Source organism: Salminus brasiliensis, chromosome 1, assembly GCF_030463535.1.
Source record: "Salminus brasiliensis chromosome 1, fSalBra1.hap2, whole genome shotgun sequence".
NCBI lineage: Eukaryota > Metazoa > Chordata > Actinopteri > Characiformes > Bryconidae > Salminus > Salminus brasiliensis.
The window spans coordinates 17,020,672-17,042,755 of record NC_132878.1 but is presented as its reverse complement, the minus strand read 5'-3'; the positions used below and the strand labels follow the sequence as shown (position 1 = coordinate 17,042,755).

At 38.7% G+C, this 22,084-nt stretch overlaps 3 protein-coding genes across 3 annotated transcripts; 1 reads left to right on the top strand and 2 right to left on the bottom strand.

Annotated features, from left to right (window-relative positions):
* Positions 1–2,972: 2,972 nt before the first annotated feature.
* cdca5 (cell division cycle associated 5) lies at positions 2,973–8,042 on the bottom strand. Its single transcript, XM_072693283.1, has 5 exons — positions 7,896–8,042; positions 7,028–7,107; positions 6,479–6,541; positions 5,868–6,380; positions 2,973–3,269 (listed from the first exon to the last, which is right to left on the bottom strand). Exons 1-5 carry the CDS (start codon positions 7,957–7,959, stop codon positions 3,189–3,191), a joined length of 801 nt encoding a protein of 266 aa, XP_072549384.1. The 5' UTR covers positions 7,960–8,042; the 3' UTR covers positions 2,973–3,188.
* Positions 8,043–8,803: 761 nt separating this feature from the next.
* On the top strand, positions 8,804–16,230 carry zfpl1 (zinc finger protein-like 1). Its single transcript, XM_072693273.1, has 8 exons — positions 8,804–8,936; positions 10,659–10,775; positions 10,877–10,988; positions 11,810–12,003; positions 12,537–12,609; positions 12,809–13,000; positions 14,108–14,231; positions 14,397–16,230. Exons 2-8 carry the CDS (start codon positions 10,674–10,676, stop codon positions 14,581–14,583), a joined length of 984 nt encoding a protein of 327 aa, XP_072549374.1. The 5' UTR covers positions 8,804–8,936; positions 10,659–10,673; the 3' UTR covers positions 14,584–16,230.
* A 2,384-nt stretch (positions 16,231–18,614) lies between these two features.
* LOC140537989 (serine/threonine-protein kinase pim-2-like) lies at positions 18,615–21,301 on the bottom strand. The gene is made up of 7 exons (XM_072660365.1): positions 21,268–21,301; positions 20,807–20,962; positions 20,603–20,697; positions 19,540–19,734; positions 19,236–19,413; positions 18,922–19,098; positions 18,615–18,746 (listed from the first exon to the last, which is right to left on the bottom strand). Exons 1-7 carry the CDS (start codon positions 21,299–21,301, stop codon positions 18,634–18,636), a joined length of 948 nt encoding a protein of 315 aa, XP_072516466.1. The 3' UTR covers positions 18,615–18,633.
* Positions 21,302–22,084: the final 783 nt, after the last annotated feature.

Below are 22,084 nucleotides of genomic sequence, written 5' to 3'. Positions count from 1 at the left end.
TATGAAATGAATCAGATGAACGAGATAAATCTAGAAGTATAACATTAGTCCTCACATTCAACATTAGTTAAAATAATTACCCATTTGGGTCATTTTCATGACCCAGCACTGGGTTACTATATAGGCTAACTTACAATTCTATATACATACTATATATGCATAACATGCTATGTAAATAAAATAGAGTATAAAATAAATACTTGTTCTTTATAACGATTTAAAGCAGCTGATTTTTTAGTAATTACAAGTTTAGTTACAACTACTTCTGGTACAACCAGTAAAAAAGAATCTTTATCGTGTCCTTGCATCTTTTTGACTCTTAAAGACAAAGGAGCCTATAACAGTTTCTCAGATTAATGAGATGGATGTAGCACCTTTGGCCAATAGAACCATTTACGTCAAAGATATGTACTCTGAAGAACCACACATCCAAGAATCATTTGGGTCCCTTTCATTTTGAGAGCATGAGTTGAGTTAATATTGAGTTCTCTAAGCCCCAGTGTCCCTTTTAGTCCCCTCCAAACCAATCAATGGTCAATTGTGTAATACAGCCCCTGCCTGCACTGATAATCGATGGCGGTATCACAGCAATGTGACCCTCCAGCAAAGAGAATGGAAGGACACAGACAAAGCCACAGCACAAAGTCTCAATACAGGCTTGGACAAGATAACAGCATGTCAGCCTCTTTACCATTATGTAAGAAGCGTGCAGGGACCCTTCCTGTACAAATCTTTTTTTAATCTGCCATAGAATGTCTTATAATGCATACTATCTGACCAATAGCACTTAATATGCTTGCGTTGAATTGAAAGGCTTATAAAAAAGAGAAAAAGGCAGATTTCTCTTGTCCAGTAACGTAACAAATATAGGTGTTTCAGATGGTTTTTTGAGGGATGCCATAGAAGAACCAATTTGGTTTTGTCGTCCCTCAAATAACCACTTAAAACCCCCCTTATTTTGTGTGTACAGAACCAAGTGCTACATTTTTTTTTAGAAGTTTCAACTGTATGGCTGGGGTTGACTATATGTCAAAGATAACACATGTAAATATCATCACAATTTAAATATGATAATCAAAGCCATATTGGAATTCCAATCATCCTCATCCTACTTCTTTTTGACTCTTGCTTGTGCAGTTATTCCCAAAAACCATCATGCCTGATACAGCTATGCCATGTCGAGGTCCATTTTTGTCAGTAGCACTACTGAAAGGCATCGTTCATATGAATAGATTACACTTACATAAGCCTTTCTTCACAGGTGACATAAACCCACATAAACAAAAGGACAGGCCTACTCAAATGTCATGCTTTGCTAACTGAGTAAAAATAAGTTAACAAATCTTCTACAGGAAACAAACAAGCATAGTATTTAAACATATTAGAAAAAAAATGAAAACTGTTTAGCTGAAAGTTTGAGGTTTTGCTGACGAATCCCTCTCTCTCTCGAGAAGATAAACGGATACGGTTACACTGCTTTAACAGGTTTAAGCAGGGTCTAGGACCGTCCTCATCCTTCACTATTCCATCCACTTTGTGCAATGAATCACTTCCAAAACATTCACGTTAGACCAGAAAAGTCTTCATCTGTGCATCCATAATGAAGACCAGAAAGTAAAACTAGATGGGCTATTAGTAAGGACTCCTTTATTTGTCTTGGTAGATAGAACATGCAGAGATTCAGACAGGTACAAAAATACAAATCTACACTATATGGACAAACATTTTGGGACACCTGCTTAGTTTATACTGCTTTTTACTATTTTACTATTATTTTGGAGCTTTCCTGTGAGGATTTGACTACTTTTAGCAACAAGAGTCTCAGTAAGGTTAGGATGGTGGATGATCACCACCTCCCACCTTATCCTGCATCACACATTGCAAAAGTATTGGATGGAGCACCATCATTCCAGAGAACACAGCTCCACTGCTCAATACCCCTCTAGCCCACGCCTGGCATTAAGCATGGTGCCAATATATTTATATTTGCCTGCTCCAGAGAGTCCTATTCAATTGGTGGTACTTCTCTACAGGGACACGACCAGCTGTAAGTGTGCATTTGCACATTTGTATAAGCAACAGGTGCAACTTAAAGGGGCTGAATGCATTCACTAGAAGGGGTGTCCGCAAACAGTTTGACATATAGCGTAGCTTGCATAAGACAAGCTGTCTTTTACTGATCTTGTCCTGCAGCCCTCATAACTGGTCAGATTTTTTAACCATCTCAGTGCCTCTGGTAGAAACAGACCATTCAGGTGAAGTTCAAGCCCATAATTAGAAAGTAAATATGAGGGCAAAGTTACTAGGTTGTTAAAGAAGGACCAAGAGGGGGAATAAGAGATACAAATAAGATTGTGGCACTTATCACATAACTAACTGCCCCCTCTAGTGGCAAATTATATAAAGTGTAACATGGAAGAAAGCCTGAAAATGAGAATGTACTGCAGTCATAAACAACATTACCGCAAAAACATTACCATGGTTTTGAAGTAAGAGTAGAATGGTGAATAAAATGATTAATTATATTAGCTGCAACAGTGCTGACTGGATTTCTTATAAAAAAAATATATAATAAATGCAGCATCGAGTACTTGTACATCATCTCAGCTTCCCACATTGTACTCTGCATGTTCTAGATATGGTAAAGGACCTTAACTAACTCTACTACAGAATCAAACAATACATTTTCAGAAGTGAAAGGCAGAAAAAGAGACAAATACAAACAAATGGACATTTAAAAGTAAATAAAACAAACAATTCCCTGTTGAAAATGAATATAGCAACATTGTTCTCTGAACCAGAACTGTCTTACCTCTTAAGTCAGTATTTGAAACTGTAAGTTATAAGGAAAGGAACTGATTAAACTGAGAGGTTCAATAGCACAGATTATTTTTTAAAGCAATGTTCTGGCCTGATCTAACAAAAGCTAAAGAAAATTGAGTAAATCAATAAAGAACTAAATGAACCTCCAGTCTAATGGCTTACTCCATTCTGCAAGACATTTACATCAGCAGTTTTGGTTGACATGTTCGTAGGTATGAGCACCCAAACAGGTGAATGCAGGCAACAAATGCAGGTTGGTCTTGAACTGTGTTCAATTGAGAGCAGATATTCTGTTTCAGTTCCCTCTGCTTATTATTTTCTCTTTTCCAGTGGTGTTTACTGTCTCTAAGGGCTGTACAGAGGCTTCACTCTACCACCAACTCAAAAGACTCCGCTTCTTCGAACTCAGCATTCATTTGTGCAGCTAGAAGGTCCAGCTCTGAAATCTAAGAAAGGGAATTAAAAGACATTATTAAATTAGAAACACCAACACCAACATTTTTTTTTAATACATTTTGTATCCCAGGATTAATCAGGCTTTAGCTGAAGGTGGGCAAAAAAATGGCAGAATATACAGCAAGATGTGTAATAGCATTCAAATCAACACCTTTTCAAAGTAATGATTTCCACTTCATAGCAACATACCCACTCAAAACATAGCATGAACCCACTGTTACAAAAACATAGATATATTCTAGGAGTGGGAATGATTCAGAGAGTTGCAATGTGATAATAAAACGACTACTAACTAGGATATTTTAATTCTTTGTGCCCGCATAGAAAGTCAATGTGATTTCATACATTAGTTTTAAATGCAGAGGCTGCCGGTCTGATTTCTCACTCATCCATCTTGTCTCTTATGTGCACGCCACAAACTTGAATAAAATTTTGGCTGATAATACAGCTACAAGTGGCCAATATTTGGCAAAAAATCACTTCATTTGTATATATCCACTCTAAACATATAGCTTTTGTTTTATTAGACTACTTGTGTAAAATAATTGTCTATTATTTACCAAGGGACATGCTATAGTTTTAATGCTCTAACAGACCAGAGCAAATAATAATATACGAAATATGCCATCTCTAAACTCCTCTTAATTACAGACTGTTAATCACTTTATGATCTTATTTTTTCAGTAAGTGGTTTAAAAGACGTTTTAAGGATCTGCAGGAATCCCAGCATTTTTTTTAACATGGCATAATACTGTACTGCTACAGCCTTTGAGCATGACCATATTTCCATCAATGCCAGAAGAACCATGTATGGCTCTCTAAAGAATAAGAATTGAACAGAAGAGGTTTGAGAGTGTGAAGAACTTTATATTGACGGGGTCCATTCAAATTTTAAAAAGTTTGTTATACTTTATCTCATTTATAATGTATGTATAGTGCCCTCCATAATTATTGGCACCCCTGGTTAAGATGTGTTCTTTAGCTTCTAATAAATTGAGTTGTTTTCTAAATAATATAGGACCACGATGGAAAAAAAAAAAAAAGAGTAAAATCCAACCTTTAACTCAAGTGAATTTATTCAGTAGGAAAAAAATCCCACAGTAAGAAATAATGGTTTAACATCAAATCATGTGTGCCACAATTATTGGCACCCCTGATGTTAATACTTTGTACAACCCCAAACACCAACACCAAAACAGCACCTAATCTTCTCTTATAATGTTTCACAAGATGGGAGAATACAGATAGAGGGATCTTTGACCATTCCTCTTTGCACAATCTCTCTAAATCATCCAGCGACCTGGGTCCTCTCCTCTGCACTCTCCTCTTCAGCTCACCCCACAGGTTTTCAATGGGGTTGAGGTCTGGGGACTGAGATGGCCATGGGAGGAGCTTGATTCTGTGTGTGGTGAACCAGTTCTGTGTAGATTTGGCGATATGTTTTGGGTCATTATCTTGCTGAAAGACCCAGTGACGACCCATCTTCAGCTTTTGGGCAGAAGCCACCAGATTTTGTTCTAAAATGTCCTGGTATTTCAAAGCATTCATGATTCCATGCACCCTAACAAGGTTCCCACAGAATCACTGATCCTCCCCCATATTTCACAGTGGGCATGAGGTGCTTTTCTGCATACTCAGCTCTTGTGTTACGCCAGACCCACTTAGAGCATTTGTTGCCAAAAAGCTCTATCTTAGTGACCAAAGCACACAGTCCCAGTTGAAGTTCCAGTACTGCTTAGCAAACTCCAAACGTTTGTGTTTATGATTGTGAGTGAGAAAAGGTTTTTTCCGTGCATGCCTCCCAAACAGCTTGTTGGCATGCAGATACCGCCTGATGGTTGTTTTGGAGACTTTGTGACCCCAAGAAGCTACCATTTGTTGCAATTCTGTAACAGTGAGCTTTGGAGACCTTTTTATTTCTCTTATCATCCTCCTCACTGTGCGTGGTGGCAAAATAAACTTGCGTCCTCGTCCAGGCTTGTTTACCACTGTTCCAGTTATTTTACACTTCTTAATAATTCCTCTGACAGTAGATATGGACAGGTGGAGGTGAGTGGCTATTTTCTTGTAGCCATTGCCTGACTTGTGGAGGTCAACACACATCTGCCTTACTTGAATGGTATGTTCCTTTGTCTTTCCCATGTTGAAGAGAAATGGCCTCTGTGTCACGTCATATTTATACCCCAGGGAAACAGGAAGTTGTGAATTACTAATTAAATGTTCCTACATACTCTGATCAACTTCGTAAACTACTGTAGAATTGACAGAAATACTTTAATTACATTTATTTCCCAAGAAATGTTAGGGGTGCCAATAATTATGGAACAGGTGATTTTATGAAGAATAATTATTTCTTAGTCAGGGATTTTTTTTCCCCCCCTTAAAATTCACTTGAGTTAAAGGTTGGATTTTACTCTTTTTTCCATCGTGGTCCTAAATTATTTAGAAAAAAAATCAATTTATTAGAAGCTAAAGAACACATCTTAACCAGGGGTGCCAATAATTATGGAGGGCACTGTATATTATAATGTTATATACATGAACATACACACAGTGTAGTATGACCTACAGATTCCCCCTTTCCTCACCTTTATCTGTTGGACCCTCTTCCTCCGGGGGTTTTTCTTTACCAGGCAAACTCCAGGAATGTTCAGGTCAGGTTCAGGGGGGTTGGACACGCTGTCCTCAGCTGCTGAGAGATTGAAAGACCCTATACACAGGGATGTTGATGCCTGGAGCGCTCCCCTCGAGACATCACCCTTACGAATCACCTCAGGGGTCTGAAGCTTCTCAAACCCAAACAGGGTTTCGCGGCGTGTTGGGGATGAGGCAGACTGCGGTTTTGGACTCTCAAAAGACCGGTCTCCCATGCTCAAACGGCTGTAAGACCGACGGACCTTGTTGGACCAAACTGGATCCTGCTCCGGCTCTGGCTCTCTGGGCTGGGGAGGAGGTGATGAAGGCACCTGTATGGGGGAAAGGATGGTAGGCTTGGATGCTGATGCCTCTGTTTGGGTTGGGCTTGTGCTTGAAACTTGGGACCTCTTTCTAGTGCCACTGGATAATCTTTCCACATTTTCCTTGATTGGCTCTGATGGTACCTGTGATAGAAAAGAGCATAGTGTAAAGAAATATGATTACTAAGAACGCATGAAAACAAGAACACCGCTCATTTATCAGTGTGATCTGTTGAAGTTACCTGTGTTTTCCTGGGTGCAATTTTCCTTACAGTGATGGAGCGTTTAACCGCCACACGTGGAACCTTGGTGGCAAAGAGGCATAAAATACATTAACAACACATAACGTGTCCAAAGGTTTGTAGGCACCTGTTCATAGAACATTTCTTTTGACATTAAGCACAATAAAGGGAGATAAAACATTGTTTAAAAGGATCTTATTGCATACAGCCACATTCAGGTCTGGTAATGATGTTGGATGATTAGCTTTTAATCAAAAACCACTCCACTTCTTCCAAAAGAAATTACACAGCACTCCAGCACTCCACAGGCCAAGTTCTGACAGCGGAGACCTTCAGTGCATTTATTAACTTTGACAATGCGTTTCTATGAAGAGTATACAACTGTGTGTGCAACTGAATATTTGCAGATCTGAGACCATGTCCATAACAGAGGATTCAGAACAAGGTCTGAGAAATGCCCTATAGTAGATGAGACTTCTGTGAAATAATTTAATCTTAGTAAGTGTTCACACCATAGCTAAAACAATGATCACCCAGCTAAACTCTCACCTCGTCTTTGGGTGGCAGGTTTTCTTCATTCCCTGACAGCCTTGCTGATCTCCTTCGCTGTTGACTGCCTCCATCTGTTACTAAGAAATCAACGCACATTAAAGATTACAGTAATTCCACATAGAAGCTCACAAAGAAAGCTGATGAATGTAAAAACATCACCACTTTTTAGTTTAAGTGATTTTAGCAATATATTGGAGAAATAATGTTAATTATATACCCATTATATAACTAGCTACACCCAACACCCTGCTCTTGCTGCCCAGCAGTTTATGTAAATGATACTTTGTGCACTTTACTCATGATGTCCAGGGTGTTTACAATCGTTTAAATAAACAATAAGATGATACGTTGCTTTTCTAGAAATGTGTTTTTGTCAGGTTAACATTTACAGTAAGGTGTAAGGCTCCTTCCACCCTCAGGATAATGCAGTAAACTAGCTAAACATGCTATCTGGTAACAGAGGATATCATCAGGTACCCATCAGGTAGTCATGCAAGAGCAGCACCCAGAAAGCATGGCTTATATATTTATTTGATTAAATGCTTACACATATAGCTATATTCTAATCCTGTGGTCTATTCAGGAAATATATTAACGTTTAATTTAATCAGTCTCGTCCAGCACTAGGATCTTAGACCACTACTGGCTGGAGCAGTCGAGGCTAAGGCTACACGGTTAGCTTATACTGCTAGCTTCTGAAAACACAGCGTTGATTTTGCACGTCCCAAAAACGACTAGACTAGACAAGCTAGCTAGTTCTTGTGGTAGCTAGCTATGATTGTCGTCGATATTACCACTACTTTTAGCTACCCAAATCGGCAAGTATGTGCAGAAAAGGCTAGCGCTAGCTAGTTTAGCCGCTTACCTCTGCTTTGGTTGGTTTTGCTTATGTGACCAGTCGATGCTGGTCGCGGTGTCCTGCTGCTCATTTTTAAAAGTTACTCAAAAACGCTAGCTAAAAAGTATTAAGCTCAGTACCCTCTAAAAACGTAAATAAACTTATACAAAAGTCGGCGCTCGGCTTAAGTATATGTGCCTGCTTTCCAGCAATAGACAAATATCAGCTGCCCGGCAAGCTTTCAAAATTACCCGCCTTATCGTATCAGAAATGGCGGAACAACAGAGGCGTTTGACTCGTGAATGAATCGTTTGAAATGATTCGTTTGAACCATTTAATTTCATTTCAATTCATTTTATCAACATAGCGTCCATTTCAGTTAGGTTATATGTGAGGAATTTTGATGATATCATCTTTTTCACGATGTCACCCGAAAAACACAAATACTATGAAATGCGACACTGTAACATTGACTACAATGTCCGTGAATCTATTGAATCGGACGTTTGATTCATTGAAACCAATTCAAGAATCGGTTCGTTACATGGAATCGAACTTCTCATCTAGCGAGCTTATCTAAAATGTTAATGTTAAATTTATTTATATAGATATCGGTGTTGACTTTATGAATTATAATAGTAAGTCAATGGAAGTTTAATACTACTTTAATAAGCATCGATTCAACCGTTAATCCGGTAGGAGGCGCTGGTTATTAAGTTATCAAATAGAAACAGTGGCAGTGTCCAAACAGATGAATCAGTGTGCTTGGCTCGACTTTGGCTGATCGGTAGCTCATGGTCGCACCGCATATAATGACAGAGCAGGCTAGTATGTGCCTGGCTATGGCTTGTAGATCAGGCATAACTAAGAAACGCGTACAGCGGAGGAGGATGTACACAAGTTCAGTGTGAAGTCATCAGCCTGCGACTACAGCGGAAGAGACGTGGCAAAAAATGCTTCCCGAAAAATGCATCACAAAAATGAAGTGGAATAACTAGACGAGGACATTTCTCACACTTAGGGCTTTTCAGTAAAAGGACTGGACTTGATTGATTCCGCGTACTCTCGGTAAGTAGACAAGTGGCTAATTTGGAGATGAATTAAACTCAGATCCTTCAAAGTTTGTGTTAAACGTCTATACTGTAGACATAGCTAGCTAACAAGGCTAACTTAGTTAGCTAGCGATCTAACGGTTGATTAGATGTCGCTGCTTGGACATTACATTGAAGAACTTCCTGTTTCAATTTCTAAAACGTACAAACAAAATTATTTTTATGTTGACATGACATTTTCTCCTATGTTAGTATAAGTGATTAGGGCGTGAAACAACGGGTTCTGAAACCCAACAATTTGGGATTAACCTGCTGCCATTTGATCACACTGATGCCATTAAATTGTGCTTGTAGCTCAGTAACAAGACAGACGTGTCTCTCTGTAGTTTGACAGACATGATAAGGAGAAACGACGTGTGTCTCTATATCTGTCCATCAATATGGGTTATTCAAAGCTATGTCATACATAGGTCTAATGCAGTGATGGGCCAGTGAATGCTCACATTATAGATGGTTAGGTCGTAGCCCAGTTGGTACAGGCCCTGCTCTGTGGGATGTGGTTTAATGCTGTTGCTTACATTTTAAAGAATGGTTCACCAAAAAACTTAGCTCAAATGTACATCGCCCTGCTCACCACATAGTGTATGACTACTTAGTGTTATTTAGTTCTTCTAAATCATGGTTAAATCACTGTGCTGATCAGTTATTTATCTCAGTGTTACTGAGCTCTACTAAAGCATGAGTAGACTGATAAATCACTGTGCTGATCAGTTATTTATCGCAGTGTTACTGAGCTCTACTAAAGCCTGAGTAGACTGATAAATCACTGTGCTGATCAGTTATTTATCTCAGTGTTACTGAGCTCTACTAAAGCATGAGTAGACTGATAAATCACTGTGCTGATCAGTTATTTATCTCAGTGTTACTGAGCTTTACTAAAGCATGAGTAGACTGATAAATCACTGTGCTGATCAGTTATTTATCGCAGTGTTACTGAGCTCTACTAAAGCCTGAGTAGACTGATAAATCACTGTGCTGATCAGTTATTTATCTCAGTGTTACTGAGCTCTACTAAAGCATGAGTAGACTGATAAATCACTGTGCTGATCAGTTATTTATCTCAGTGTTACTGAGCTCTACTAAAGCCTGAGTAGACTGATAAATCACTGTGCTGATCAGTTATTTATCTCAGTGTTACTGAGCTCTACTAAAGCATGAGTAGACTGATAAATCACTGTGCTGATCAGTTATTTATCTCAGTGTTACTGAGCTCTACTAAAGCACGAGTAGACTGATAAATCACTGTGCTGATCAGTTATCTCTGTGTTGTATGCAGTTTGACAGACAGGATAAGGAGAAAAGGGTTAAGTGTCTCTTTTTTTTTTTAACAACATGGGTTAGATAAATTTATACATGGATTCTATGCAGTGATGAGTGAAAGGCCCACATAGTTATATATGATTAGGCCATAGCTCAGTTGGCCTTAGCCCCGCCTTATCATCTCTGCTCTTATACTGTTGCTTAAATTTGAAGGAGTGGTTTACCAAAAAACCTTGCTTAAATGAACATATCCCTACTCTCTACATAGGGTATGACTACTATGGGCATGAAACAACAGTTTCTGAAACCAACAGAGAGCAATTTGGGACTAACCCGCTGCTGTTTGATCACACTGATGCCGTGAAGTATTATTGGTTGTGCGATTAGCTGTCTGTGACATAGATTTGTTTGTATGCAGTTTGACAGGCAGACCATGGGTCTGTGCAAGTGTCCGAAGAGGAAGGTTACGAACCTCTTCTGCTTTGAGCATCGGGTCAACGTTTGTGAGCACTGCCTTGTTTCCAATCACAGTAAGGTTTGTGGACTCAATATTTTGTATACAGACTTCACACGTTGACTGTCCATCCTGTTCACCTTCATATGTTGACTGTGCTCTTTTGCTGTTCTGCTGTGCAGTGTATAGTACAATCCTACCTGCAGTGGCTCCAGGACAGTGATTACAATCCCAACTGCAGTTTGTGTAATCAGCCTCTAATTTCACAGGAAACTGTGAGGTTGGTTTGCTATGGTGAGTCACTCCTTTCCATATGTTTCATAGCTAAATCTGTAGGCTGAATGTAGTGGATGTATCCCATGGGGTCTTAAGTGCCAGCTGGAATGTTTTGATAAATACACAAACAGGGTATAACTGGCTATAACGTTGTGTGAGGTACAGTTGTAAGCTGTACATATGTGAGCTGGGCCCTTTCCCAGTTACAGAAATGTAGTGATAGCAGGTGGTCTAAGACATAGTGTAGCCCTGTGGAAACCCAGTAAAGTTCAGAAATACATTTTGAAATGATATATATCTAGCATGTTTAATATGTTGATACGTGCCTGCACTTTTCTGCAAAATAGAATATTATAGTAGGCAAACCCTTTTGACAGTTAGCTAATAGACTTACATGCTTCTCATGCTTAATTTCTTAAACCCCCAAAACATATAAAACATATAAAAACATATATATATATATATATATATAAACTTAGTTGTTGTGTGCATGTTGTTGTGTTGTTGTGTATGGTAGTCATTAATGTCCTAAAAAAAAAAGTGCTGGAAAAGGTTTTTCTAAAAAGAGTGGGAACTCTGGGCCAATCTGTCACATTCATAACTACCAGTGGTCACAAAGAAACTCTTACCTTCTAAATAAGACCTTAGAAGAGAAAGATATTTAACAGAAATTTGTATGCTAGACTTACCAAATAATATATTATTTGTGTCAGTGTTTAGTGTATCTATCAAGGAAAAAAACAACAACAAAACACTTTTTTTATTGTTTGACCAACAAGTACTTTTCTGTCAATTGTTTGATCATTTCCTCATCATCGTCTTGTCTTGTTTCATTTTAGATCTGTTCCACTGGTCATGTCTGAATGACCTGGCCTCACGCCTGCCCCTGTACACAGCACCAGCAGGCTACCAGTGCCCAACATGCCAGGGGCCTGTGTTCCCACCTTCAAACCTGGCCAGCCCTGTGGCTGATGTTTTGAGAGGGCAACTGTCCACGGTTAACTGGGCCAGAGCAGGACTGGGTCTTCCACTGGTGAGTACAATTTGCGCAGTATCTGCCATTTGTTTGATTAGATGTAATTAACAGCCTTTTCTTCAGTCAGACTTGTTTTGATAATCAGTTGTCCCATGATGATTATAAAATCAGCCTCTGTTTTTAGATTATTCAGAGTGCTCAGGTGTGTTCAGAAAACATGTTAGCCAAGGGAACTTTTACTCCACATTTAATCCAATACTGTGCAAAACATATAGGCACCTGTGAAAGTTAGAAAGATAATATTAGAATAAATATAAAATAATATTCATATAGAAAGTATTACATTAAATCTTCCCTAAAGCTCTCCTCACTGGATTCCAGTATTATTTGTAGTTATAGTCCAACACCTGGTTTGGTATATCTGCTTCATGATGGGAAATCAGGTGAGCTGGGAATGGGGTTGAACACATGCACACTCTGGGGTGGGGGCGTCCAGGAGGTACCTGGAACAAAGCTTTGTTCTTCAAACCAACTCACAAGATATCAACTAAGAATTAACTCTTGAGTGTTAACTTTCACACTATTTTCAGGTTGAAGACAAACAGGAGCTTGAGGAGAGCTCATCCCATGATGTCACTGATTATACAGACTGGACTTATGATGGTGAGTCTTTCTGTGCAGTGTTATAAAACAGCTCAAAATTATGTTTTTCATATATTTGCTTGTGTTTTCCATTGTCATGTAGAGAAGCCTGTTCAGTGAATGGAAATAGTAGCTCTGGATGTTGCCAAGATTGCTGTGGAGTAGACTATGATACCATTGTGTTGAGTTTAACAATCTTCTAATCTGACTGCACCCCCAGCTCCTGCTGTGGAATCCGCTGCTGCGTCTTCCCTCTCGTACAGCCCAGAGCCAACAATCAGTCCTGCACCTCCACATCAGGACATGGGGCACAGCCATGGCATGCACAATAATGGAGGACTGGGGGTCCAAGAACACTCTGTCATCAACATGATCACAGCCACGGCACCTGACACTATCACTATCAGCAAAGGTATGAAATGGATATATATATATATATATATATAATTTTCTTTTCTTATTTTTTGGCATATTAATTTTGTTTTATTAATAAAAAAAATGAATAATTTTTAGTTATCTTCAGCCCTTGATTAGTAACTGTAGTACTGCAAATTCCTTAAACTCAAAACAATACGTTTACGGTGGAAATTTGTGGTACAGTTATATTACATGTATGTGTATATATATATATATATATATATATATATATATATATATATATATATATATATATATATATGTGTGTGTGTGTGTGTGTATATATATGTGTGTGTATATATATGTGTGTGTGTATATATATGTGTGTGTGTGTTTATTTATTTATATATATATAATCACACACTATATGGACAAAAGTATTGGGACACCTGCTCATGCATTCTTGAAATCAAGAATATTAAAAAAAATCATCCTACTTTTATCAGAGTAACTGTCTCTGCTGTCTAGGGAAGGCTTTCTGCTAGATTCTACAAAATTGCTGTAAGGATTTGATTGCATTCAGCAACAAGAGCATTCGTGCGGTCAGGGTGTTGGCTATTCACCACTTTACCTCATCCCTACCTCATCCCTAACTCATCCCAACTGCTCCAGAGAGTCCTACTCTATTTGTAATATTTCTGGACAAGCTATGTATGTAAACAGTTCTGCACATTTTAGAGCACAGTTTTTTTTCTGAACAGGATAAAAGTAAATGTAGGAATGTGCCATTACATTTTTTTATTTGGCAAAATGTTAAATGAGGCACAAACAGTAATTATGCTTTATAATATTTATAATATAATTTATAATTTCATGAAATAGTTAAACATAGTTAAAATAGCAAAAAGTTAAATTAGCATGATTTATCACTTGCCTCCTATGAAGTTGTTTAGCCAAAACATGTATGATATATTAGTGGTGTTGCTTTAGTTTAGAATGGGAGATGCTAGGCTAACCTCTATCAAACTCTGAGGCTAATATTGCTCAAATATTGAGACCCATCCATACTTCTGGTGTTGTAGCCCTTCCCAAACCCATGTTCTGGCTGTGGCTTCAAGTGCATTTGAACATTTGAACAGTCTTGTTCCATCATTTTTTCCAGCCTCCTCACCAAGGAAGGTGTATGACACACGAGAATCAGGCCACACCTCAGTGACCCAGATCGACTTTGACGATGATAAGTACCGCCGGCGGCCAGCCCTCAGCTGGTTTGCACAAATACTAAAGTGAGTTTTTCCCTCATTTTTGGTTTTTGCTTCCTTGATCCTTGAAGTCACAGTTATTGTTTCTAAAAGTGTTGTGTAGTCACAAACAAGCTAGAGCAGAAGCTCTTTTTTTTGTCTTCCAGTGTTTTCTACAGCCTATTTTTTCCTCTTTCAATCTCTCAACAGGAACCGCTTAGGCGCTAAAAGAAAAACCCTGACGATGAAGCAGAAAATCCTCATGCTCCTCCTGATAGGAATGATTGGCTTCTTCACCCTCATCATCATAATGGCCAAGTTGGGCCGGGCTTCGGCTGACGAAGACCCCAACCTGGACCCCATGCTGAACCCTAACATCCGGGTGGGCAACATGTGAGGAGGGCAAAACCTCTTCTACTTCTGGAGCGGTGGTGTGACGTTTCACTCCCAGATCCAGCTTAAGTAAAACAAACTGGAAGCAGGAACTGGACTTCAGAGTGCTGGGACCAGCGAATAGGCACCTCCAATGTGGCATTTGTGGGAATGATGATGATGAGGATGACGAGCTAATGCTTTTTCTGCCTGGGGGCTGGAGGCAGTACCTCCTCTCTACCTTTTCTTAGTGTGGCTGCCAGCAGATACAACCATGTTTCACTGTACCAGTGTATCTGCTTCTGCCCTCTTCTATGAGATGACATAGAATTTCACACCCTTGAAGGCACAAGAGTGTGTTCAGCGTTTTATTAGACCGTCTTAAGTTCCTCATGCATTTGTGTGTATTAACATACGGTAATCTGATGGGTATGTATACATGGTGGTGGGGAGGCGACTCTTTCTCAAAGCAATACGGCCAATCAGGACTTCCTCTCTAAAAACAGGACGTTATGGTTTAGGTGATTTGCAATTCAGTGTGTAACTTTCATTACTGAATATTTGACCAAGTATGGGTTTTTGTTTTTGTTTTTTTTGCAGCTCCAAAAATCTAATCTACAAAGGTGTGTGGAAGTACATGTAAAGTTCACCCCAGAGCTTTAATCCGCAGATAGGGAAGAATAGAAGAGAGCCCTTGAGTAGCTAAACAGTTAAACACTTTTACTATATATTCTACATAGGGGTGGGTGATATGGTAAAAAATAAAAGATCACAATATTTTAAGACATTTTCATGATACAATATTTATTGCGGTATTGTTTAGGGTATGTATCAGTAGCAGCGGATTCTGAAAAACTGCTATTCAAATACTCTCCCATGTTGAATACAGTGATTTTTATTCAAAATGTGCTGCAGTTTATCCAGTTAAAAGGACTAATTACTCTTTGGGCTTTATTCACCAATCTTTATTAAGAAGAAATGACTTCTTAAAACCCACTTGTTCAGTTTTTATAAATTCTGGCATTCACCAGTGTTTTCTTATTTGTTTATGAGGATTTATCATTATATAAGAGCTTAGCCGTATACAATTCTGCTCCATGATTCTGACGCAGCCTTTTTTTCTCAAATTCTTTGGAAGATATTGGTGAATGAGGCCCTTTGTAATGAAATGTGCAGTTGGTCAGTGTTCTTTAAGCATTGACTGTATCCATGATCATGCTCAGAAAAGTATATTGCATAACACAATAACAAAAGTTATCACCCCACAGTAAAATATCATCATATTGCCCCACCCATAATTTCAGATTAGACCTGCCGTTAAATTGAAATGGAATCCACAGAGCTGCACTGGAACTCATAAATCCCCAAACAGCTATTTTGGTTTGGTTTGGTTTGGTTTGTAATCTGGTTGAAAAGTAATATATTGAAATCATCTCTGGCTGTGTTCACACTACACTCTCGTTTGCACTTTCTCCCCTCAGTCTGGTTTCCACATTCTGGCCCTACTGTTCTTCACTCTAGAAAGATCCTACATTTATGATGGGATATACTGTACAATTTGAACTTGTTGTCGGAGCTCCACTGGGAGAGAGATGTGTGAAAGTACAGTATTGAACTCTGAGGATTTCACTCTGTTCACCTCAATCTTGCTATTAAATTATGAAATTTAAAAGATGAAGCTTTTTTGTTTGTTCACTAACACTGTGTTTTACACTTTTGGGAATGGTGTGCCCAGTTATGGCCCTGGTGGTACACTTCACCGGCTGAGTTAAGTTCCGACATGCAAATGAACAAATTCCGCAAGTCATCAAATTCATTTAGTAAATAATTACACTAAATGGTATCAAGTGTGCAGAAAAAAAGCCATATTTAAGTCTCAGAGAATTGAACGACTGCTAGTGCTAAACACAGCATATAGCATATAGATCTAAAATCACTTATACTGATAGGCAGTTGATTTTACATCCTTGTGAAATGTGGATATGTTAAAATATCAATTTGTTATATATATTTCTTACAGTTACAGAAAAAAAAAATCAAGATTTGAGCAAGTCAAGAAGGTTTTACGGGGGTTGGGAGATGTGTCTAGTAGAAGAAATGACTATCACCAGTCGGCCTCAGCTGGCGCTAGTTCGTCCTTGCTGGATTGGTGTGTCTAGTGTAAGAGCTTGTCTACACCTTGCATTACCAAGTGTTTCATGTCTAGATCTTGTCTGGATATAGTTTGGATGGATTCTCTACCATATTTAAATACAGTGCATCCCCACTGTGACCATCGCAGTTATTCAATTATTCAGAGTAGACTCTGGACCCACCCTGACCAAGAAGAAGCACATTAGAAGACAAATGAGTGAATAGAACCAAAACAGGTTCTTCTATGGAGTCCTTCAAATAACCTTTAGTATATATAGTATATATAATATTTACCCAGAATTCTTCTTCAATACATTTTAATGAGGACACTTCTCATTGTGTCACCTCTAAATCTCTGTGATTTTTATTACATCATAAGATTTATTATTAAATTATTTGATGTGAAACAAGGCAAACTGGGCTGGATTATTCTCCAGTCACAGCAGAGGACTGTAGTCTGGAACCTCCAGCATTTCAGTTAGATGAATAATTCATGAAGGCTTCTTTCAGAGTTCAGTTAATGTAGTGTTAGAACTGTTCTAAAAAGAAACCATGTTCATTCATCAAGTGTGATTTCCTGAGAGGAAGAGAGTAAGCACTTAAATCAGCTCCTCAGATCCACATATAATAATTAAATAACTTATTAACTAAAAATAAATAAAATAATTGTGTTTAGAAGCACTTTTAGATACTCAAGGATGATGTGAGCAAATGAACATACAGACAAAACCAAATGATTTAGAAAATGCATTTATTTACAAAGCAAATGACAAAGATCCGGGTCCAAGCCTCTTTTGAGCAAGCCGAGGGCGACAGTGGCAAGGAAAAACTCCCTCCGAAAGAGAGGAAGAAACCTTGAGAGGAACCAAGACTCAAAAGAGGAACCCATCCTCTTTGGGTCGACAACGGATAGCAAAACAAAAATCATATAAGCAAGTAGAAAAGATAAAGAGCTAAAAGATCAAAAATATTAAAATCTAAAAGACAAAAAAGCACAAAAAAGATGGATTAAAACACATAGATAAGATAAACACAATAATTTAATAATAAAATAAAGCATTCAAATCTTTTCATATTCTTAAAATACAAAAGCTTAAAAATCAAAAGATTAAAGATAAAAGATTAGGCTCAATATAAATGTATTAAAACACAATATGAAGACCATTAATAAATAATATAATATAGCATTAAATGTTAAAAAGATCCACAAGATAAAAAGCACAAAATACATGGATTAAACACAAATATATAAAACACTCAAGGATCAAACAATTAAAGATGAAAGATTTAAATGTAAATATCTAAAAGATAAAAAGCTTAAAATAGATCAATAAAAACAAAAATATACACCATTAATAAATAATGTAATAAAGCATTAAAATATTACAAATAAAAAAATCTACAAGATAAAATGCTCAAGATAGATGGATTAACAAGAATTTATATAATACAAAGATAAATACAATAATAAGAAATATGAAATATAAAGATAACTAATAATGACTGGAACACTAAAAGATACAAATATGAAAATATTCAATATAAAAAGCACAAAATAGAGGAAAAAGACAAATATCTCATGCAGAAATAAACACAATACATAAATAATGTAATAAAGATTAAAAGCTTAAATCAGAAGCTTAAATTAAAACATTAATATACAATAAAGACAATAAAGGAGTAATGTTATAGAGCACTAAAAGAGAAAAACACAAGAAAAATTTATTAATCTCTGAAATACTATATAAAGATAAACAATAAAATTACTGTTCCTGTTCAAAAGTTTGAAATACTTTTTATTAATAACTGTTCTTCTATTTAATATTACCTTTGCAGTCTAAATTAAAACCCTCTGAACTACATAGATCATTTCAGAAAAATAGAAAAATCTAAAGTTTGATTTGAGTTGTGTTTCTACATGGATGTGAACTAGTGTGTGTCTCTAAGTGTCTGTGTCATGGTGTGGACTTAGCCAAGGGTCCTGTAGCAGGTCACGGAGTGAGGGTCTGCGGAGCGGGCGCCTCGACAGGCATCTCCTCAGCAGGTTCTTACACTCTGCAATAATGGACAGACAGTTAAAAGTGTGTATGGGGAGGGGGCGAGAGAGAAAGAGAGACAGAGAGAGAGAGAAAGTGAGAGAGTGTTTGGGGTCTATGTTCTGTTGTGGTCTATACAGAGCTACAAAGGGTTCCTTACTTGTGTATGTATGTGCATGTGTGTACACACTCACGGAGAGACAGGTGGGCAGGTATGCGGAGCCTCTGGGTGATGATCTCTGTTCTGGTGTTGAAGGGGCTCTCTCCACACACCATGTCATACAGGACCACCCCTATCTGCCACACTGTGGAGGGCTCAGCCTGGTAGGACCTCCGGGTGAACCACTCAGGGGGGATGTACTGAGTTGTTCCTTTAAAGTAAAACAGAGACAGCGAGTGAGCATGAGGGAACGCTTCTGAACTCTAGTGTGAGATTCAGAAATGGTAGCTTCTACAAAGAAGACAACGTTTCTCCACAGTCCTGCAAGTGTTCACTGCACATCCATACCAGAGAACTCAGTATAGGGGCCTTCTCGTAGAACACAGCCACAGCCGAAGTCCAGAAGGCGAACGCGGGGTCCCTCTGGGTCCGTCTGAATCAGGATGTTCTCTGGCTTGATGTCGCGGTGAAGGACGCCTCTGGAGTGGATGCCAATTACACCTTCCACAAGCTGCCTTAGGAGTACCTGCAGAGTGTGAGCAGAGGGGCAGGACAGAGTTAAAGGGGCCCTATTTAAGGTGAGGAGAGAAGTGTGTGCGTGTGTCTTAAATGAGCTCCAGCCTCAGCAGCTGTTTTCTTCATTGTCTCTCACCTTGGCCTCCTCCTCCTGCAGACACCCCCTGTCCATGATGTAGTCAAAGAGGTCAGAACAGGGTAGCGGGCGCTCCATCACCAGCACAACCTCGTCCTGCAGCTCAAACCAGTCCAGCAGCTCCACGGGGGTCCCTCCAGAGGCGGACTGGTCCCCGCCCGCCATCTGCATCAGCGCCACTTCCAGTGGGAGGTCCTTCAGTTGTCCAATCAGAATAGAAAAGAGAGCACAGTATTACTCACATGCCTCCTCTGGAGTCCAGCAGAAACAGAGACTGACCTCTACCTGAGGGTGGACCATTTAGAGGCTGTAGCTCATGATGATTCTGTTAATGCACAGCATTTTTATTCACTACCATTAATCCAGTAATGTGAATATGAAGTCTGCTTTCCATTGTTTTGGGTACAGTAAGTGTTTAATTAAGTTTAATATGACTTTTTAAAGTATATTCTTGTTTTTAAATGTGAGGCACCTAATAAACATTGGCTAATGTAAAAGTTTAGAAATTGGAAATGACCACACAGGAAGAGAAGAGTGATGCTTTATATCAGTGACAATGTGTGTCCTTATTTATTCAGAACAATATCAAATTAACAATATAAAACAATATCAAATATTGTAGAACAATAAAATTAAATATTACTTAGAGTTCATCAGAAAGAGAGAGCAGCTCAGATCTCTCTTCAGTTCCTGTTGTGATAGATGCTGAATATACCTGGAGCAATAAGCAGCACACCTGAAAAGCTGAGTTTGTGCTAAATCAGAGAACATAGATCATTGACTGTATGACAGTGTGATACATCACCAATTTCAGACCCAGGTCAGACTTGTGTGTGTGTGTGTGTGTGTGTGTGTATACGCTCACCTCAACGGTGTGAACCACGTTCTCAGAAGGTATATGTTTAATGGCCACCTGCAGGACAGAGAGAGAGTGTTCTTTAATCAATGACAGACTGACCACTGCTCTTCAGAATCACTGTGTAGGCATGACTATTGCCTGCCTACAGTTGTTAAGCTGGAGTAGTCAACATCATGCTGTGCATATGTGCGTGTGTGTAATTACAGGTAGCAGGTCCTCCCGTCTGTAGCCGGTGAACACTGTGCCGTATCCTCCTGTGCTCAGACAGTACAGCTCCACATACTTCCGCTGCAGCTCCCCTGTAGAGAGTGGACAGACAGGGTTCACTGACCATGTGTGTGTTTGTGTGTGTACTCTAAACGTCCTGCTGCACACATCTGTCATCAAGCACACTCGTTGGGAACTCACCGTCCTGCTCCCCCTCTGTACACTCCACTCTCCTCCTCTTCACGCCCTGGGAGCCTCCACTGCTGCTGTTCTTCCTCTTTCCACTGGGGGTGGAGCGGTGGGAGCTGCTGCTGGACCTCCGGGACACTGGAGAAGCTGTGTCGTCAGGGTCTGGGCCTGGAATTGCAGAGCAGAAATATCTCAAGATCTGCTTTTACACAGTTTGTGGTGCTGTGTCTGTTTATCAAGTAACGTAGGCCTTTTTGTTTTTGCAGATCTGCAGGTTTAGTGTATCAGTAGTTGTTACTGAGTCAAAATCAACAGGTAGATGAAGTAGTTTCACCATTTCAGCTTTGCTTAGCCTCTAGTTTCTGGGCTACTTCATAAAATATGCTGAAACAAATATTTCATGTCTCATATCTGAATTTTGCACTGGTGTAATTAAGCTAACTAGCTCACATAATTAAAAAATCAGAACTCACTCGACGTTTCTTTGCGCAGAGTAGACAAGAACATGTCTCCACAAAGGTTCCTCAACACCTAGAAAGAAAATCTACAGATAAAGAAACAGATAAAGCACGACTAGTAACAGATCAGTCAGATTGAACAGGTGAAAGTGGTGAATATTAGAGATCAGACTAAAACTGTGTGTTTAGATTTGAAGTTGTTGTGTTGCCAAGTGATAGAATGTGTGATGTCATAATGGATGGTCCAGAGTTCTGGTTCTGTGGTTGTCGTGGAATCGGAATCTGGGAGTTTAGTGCTGGGATGGATATACATGTGTACAGCAGTGTTATACTCCATGCAGTAAAACTGTCAAATTCACAGTGAAAAACTCCCAAAACACCTTTTGTAACGTTATTAAAACTTGTTTTTACCATTTTTCTAATAAATGGTTTATGACAGTAAAATAAAATCTAATTTTATTTCAATCTGATCTAATTTAATCAAACTCCTTTAATGAACAGTTACCCTGTAAAAGCACAGTATCACTATTCACTGTTAAAGGAAATAAACTGCAGTTATTTTACACTGTTCGTTGCTTATTTAACTTTTTTATTTAAATCTGTGAAACCAGACCTGCACATTCTCTGTGTTCATTAATGTTAAATACTTTACAGGAATTGTACAGTTGATCCAGTTTTAATTAGTGTAAATATAAGTCTAAGTCTAAGTGTAAGTCATTATGTAAAGATTTTTGACTTTTATAATCTTCACAAGCACAAAGTAAATGGAGATGAAGAATGGTGAGGATACTGGATGCTTCCAGAAGAAAACTGGTTTAAGTTGATCATGGCT

Coding starts and splice junctions, on each gene's coding strand:
- zfpl1 (XM_072693273.1), top strand. CDS start 10,674: ATGGGTCTGTGCAAGTGTCCGAAGAGGAAGGTTACGAACCTCTTCTGC. Junction 12,004..12,536: donor CAGGACTGGGTCTTCCACTG/GTGAGTACAATT, acceptor CACTATTTTCAG/GTTGAAGACAAACAGGAGCT. Junction 13,001..14,107: donor CACTATCACTATCAGCAAAG/GTATGAAATGGA, acceptor CATTTTTTCCAG/CCTCCTCACCAAGGAAGGTG.
- cdca5 (XM_072693283.1), bottom strand. CDS start 7,959: ATGAGCAGCAGGACACCGCGACCAGCATCGACTGGTCACATAAGCAAA. Junction 7,108..7,895: donor CAAAACCAACCAAAGCAGAG/GTAAGCGGCTAA, acceptor TTGATTTCTTAG/TAACAGATGGAGGCAGTCAA. Junction 6,381..6,478: donor TTGCACCCAGGAAAACACAG/GTAACTTCAACA, acceptor TTTCTATCACAG/GTACCATCAGAGCCAATCAA.
- LOC140537989 (XM_072660365.1), bottom strand. CDS start 21,301: ATGTTCTTGTCTACTCTGCGCAAAGAAACGTCGA. Junction 19,414..19,539: donor TGCAGGAGGAGGAGGCCAAG/GTGAGAGACAAT, acceptor CACACTCTGCAG/GTACTCCTAAGGCAGCTTGT. Junction 19,099..19,235: donor CCCCTATACTGAGTTCTCTG/GTATGGATGTGC, acceptor TTTACTTTAAAG/GAACAACTCAGTACATCCCC.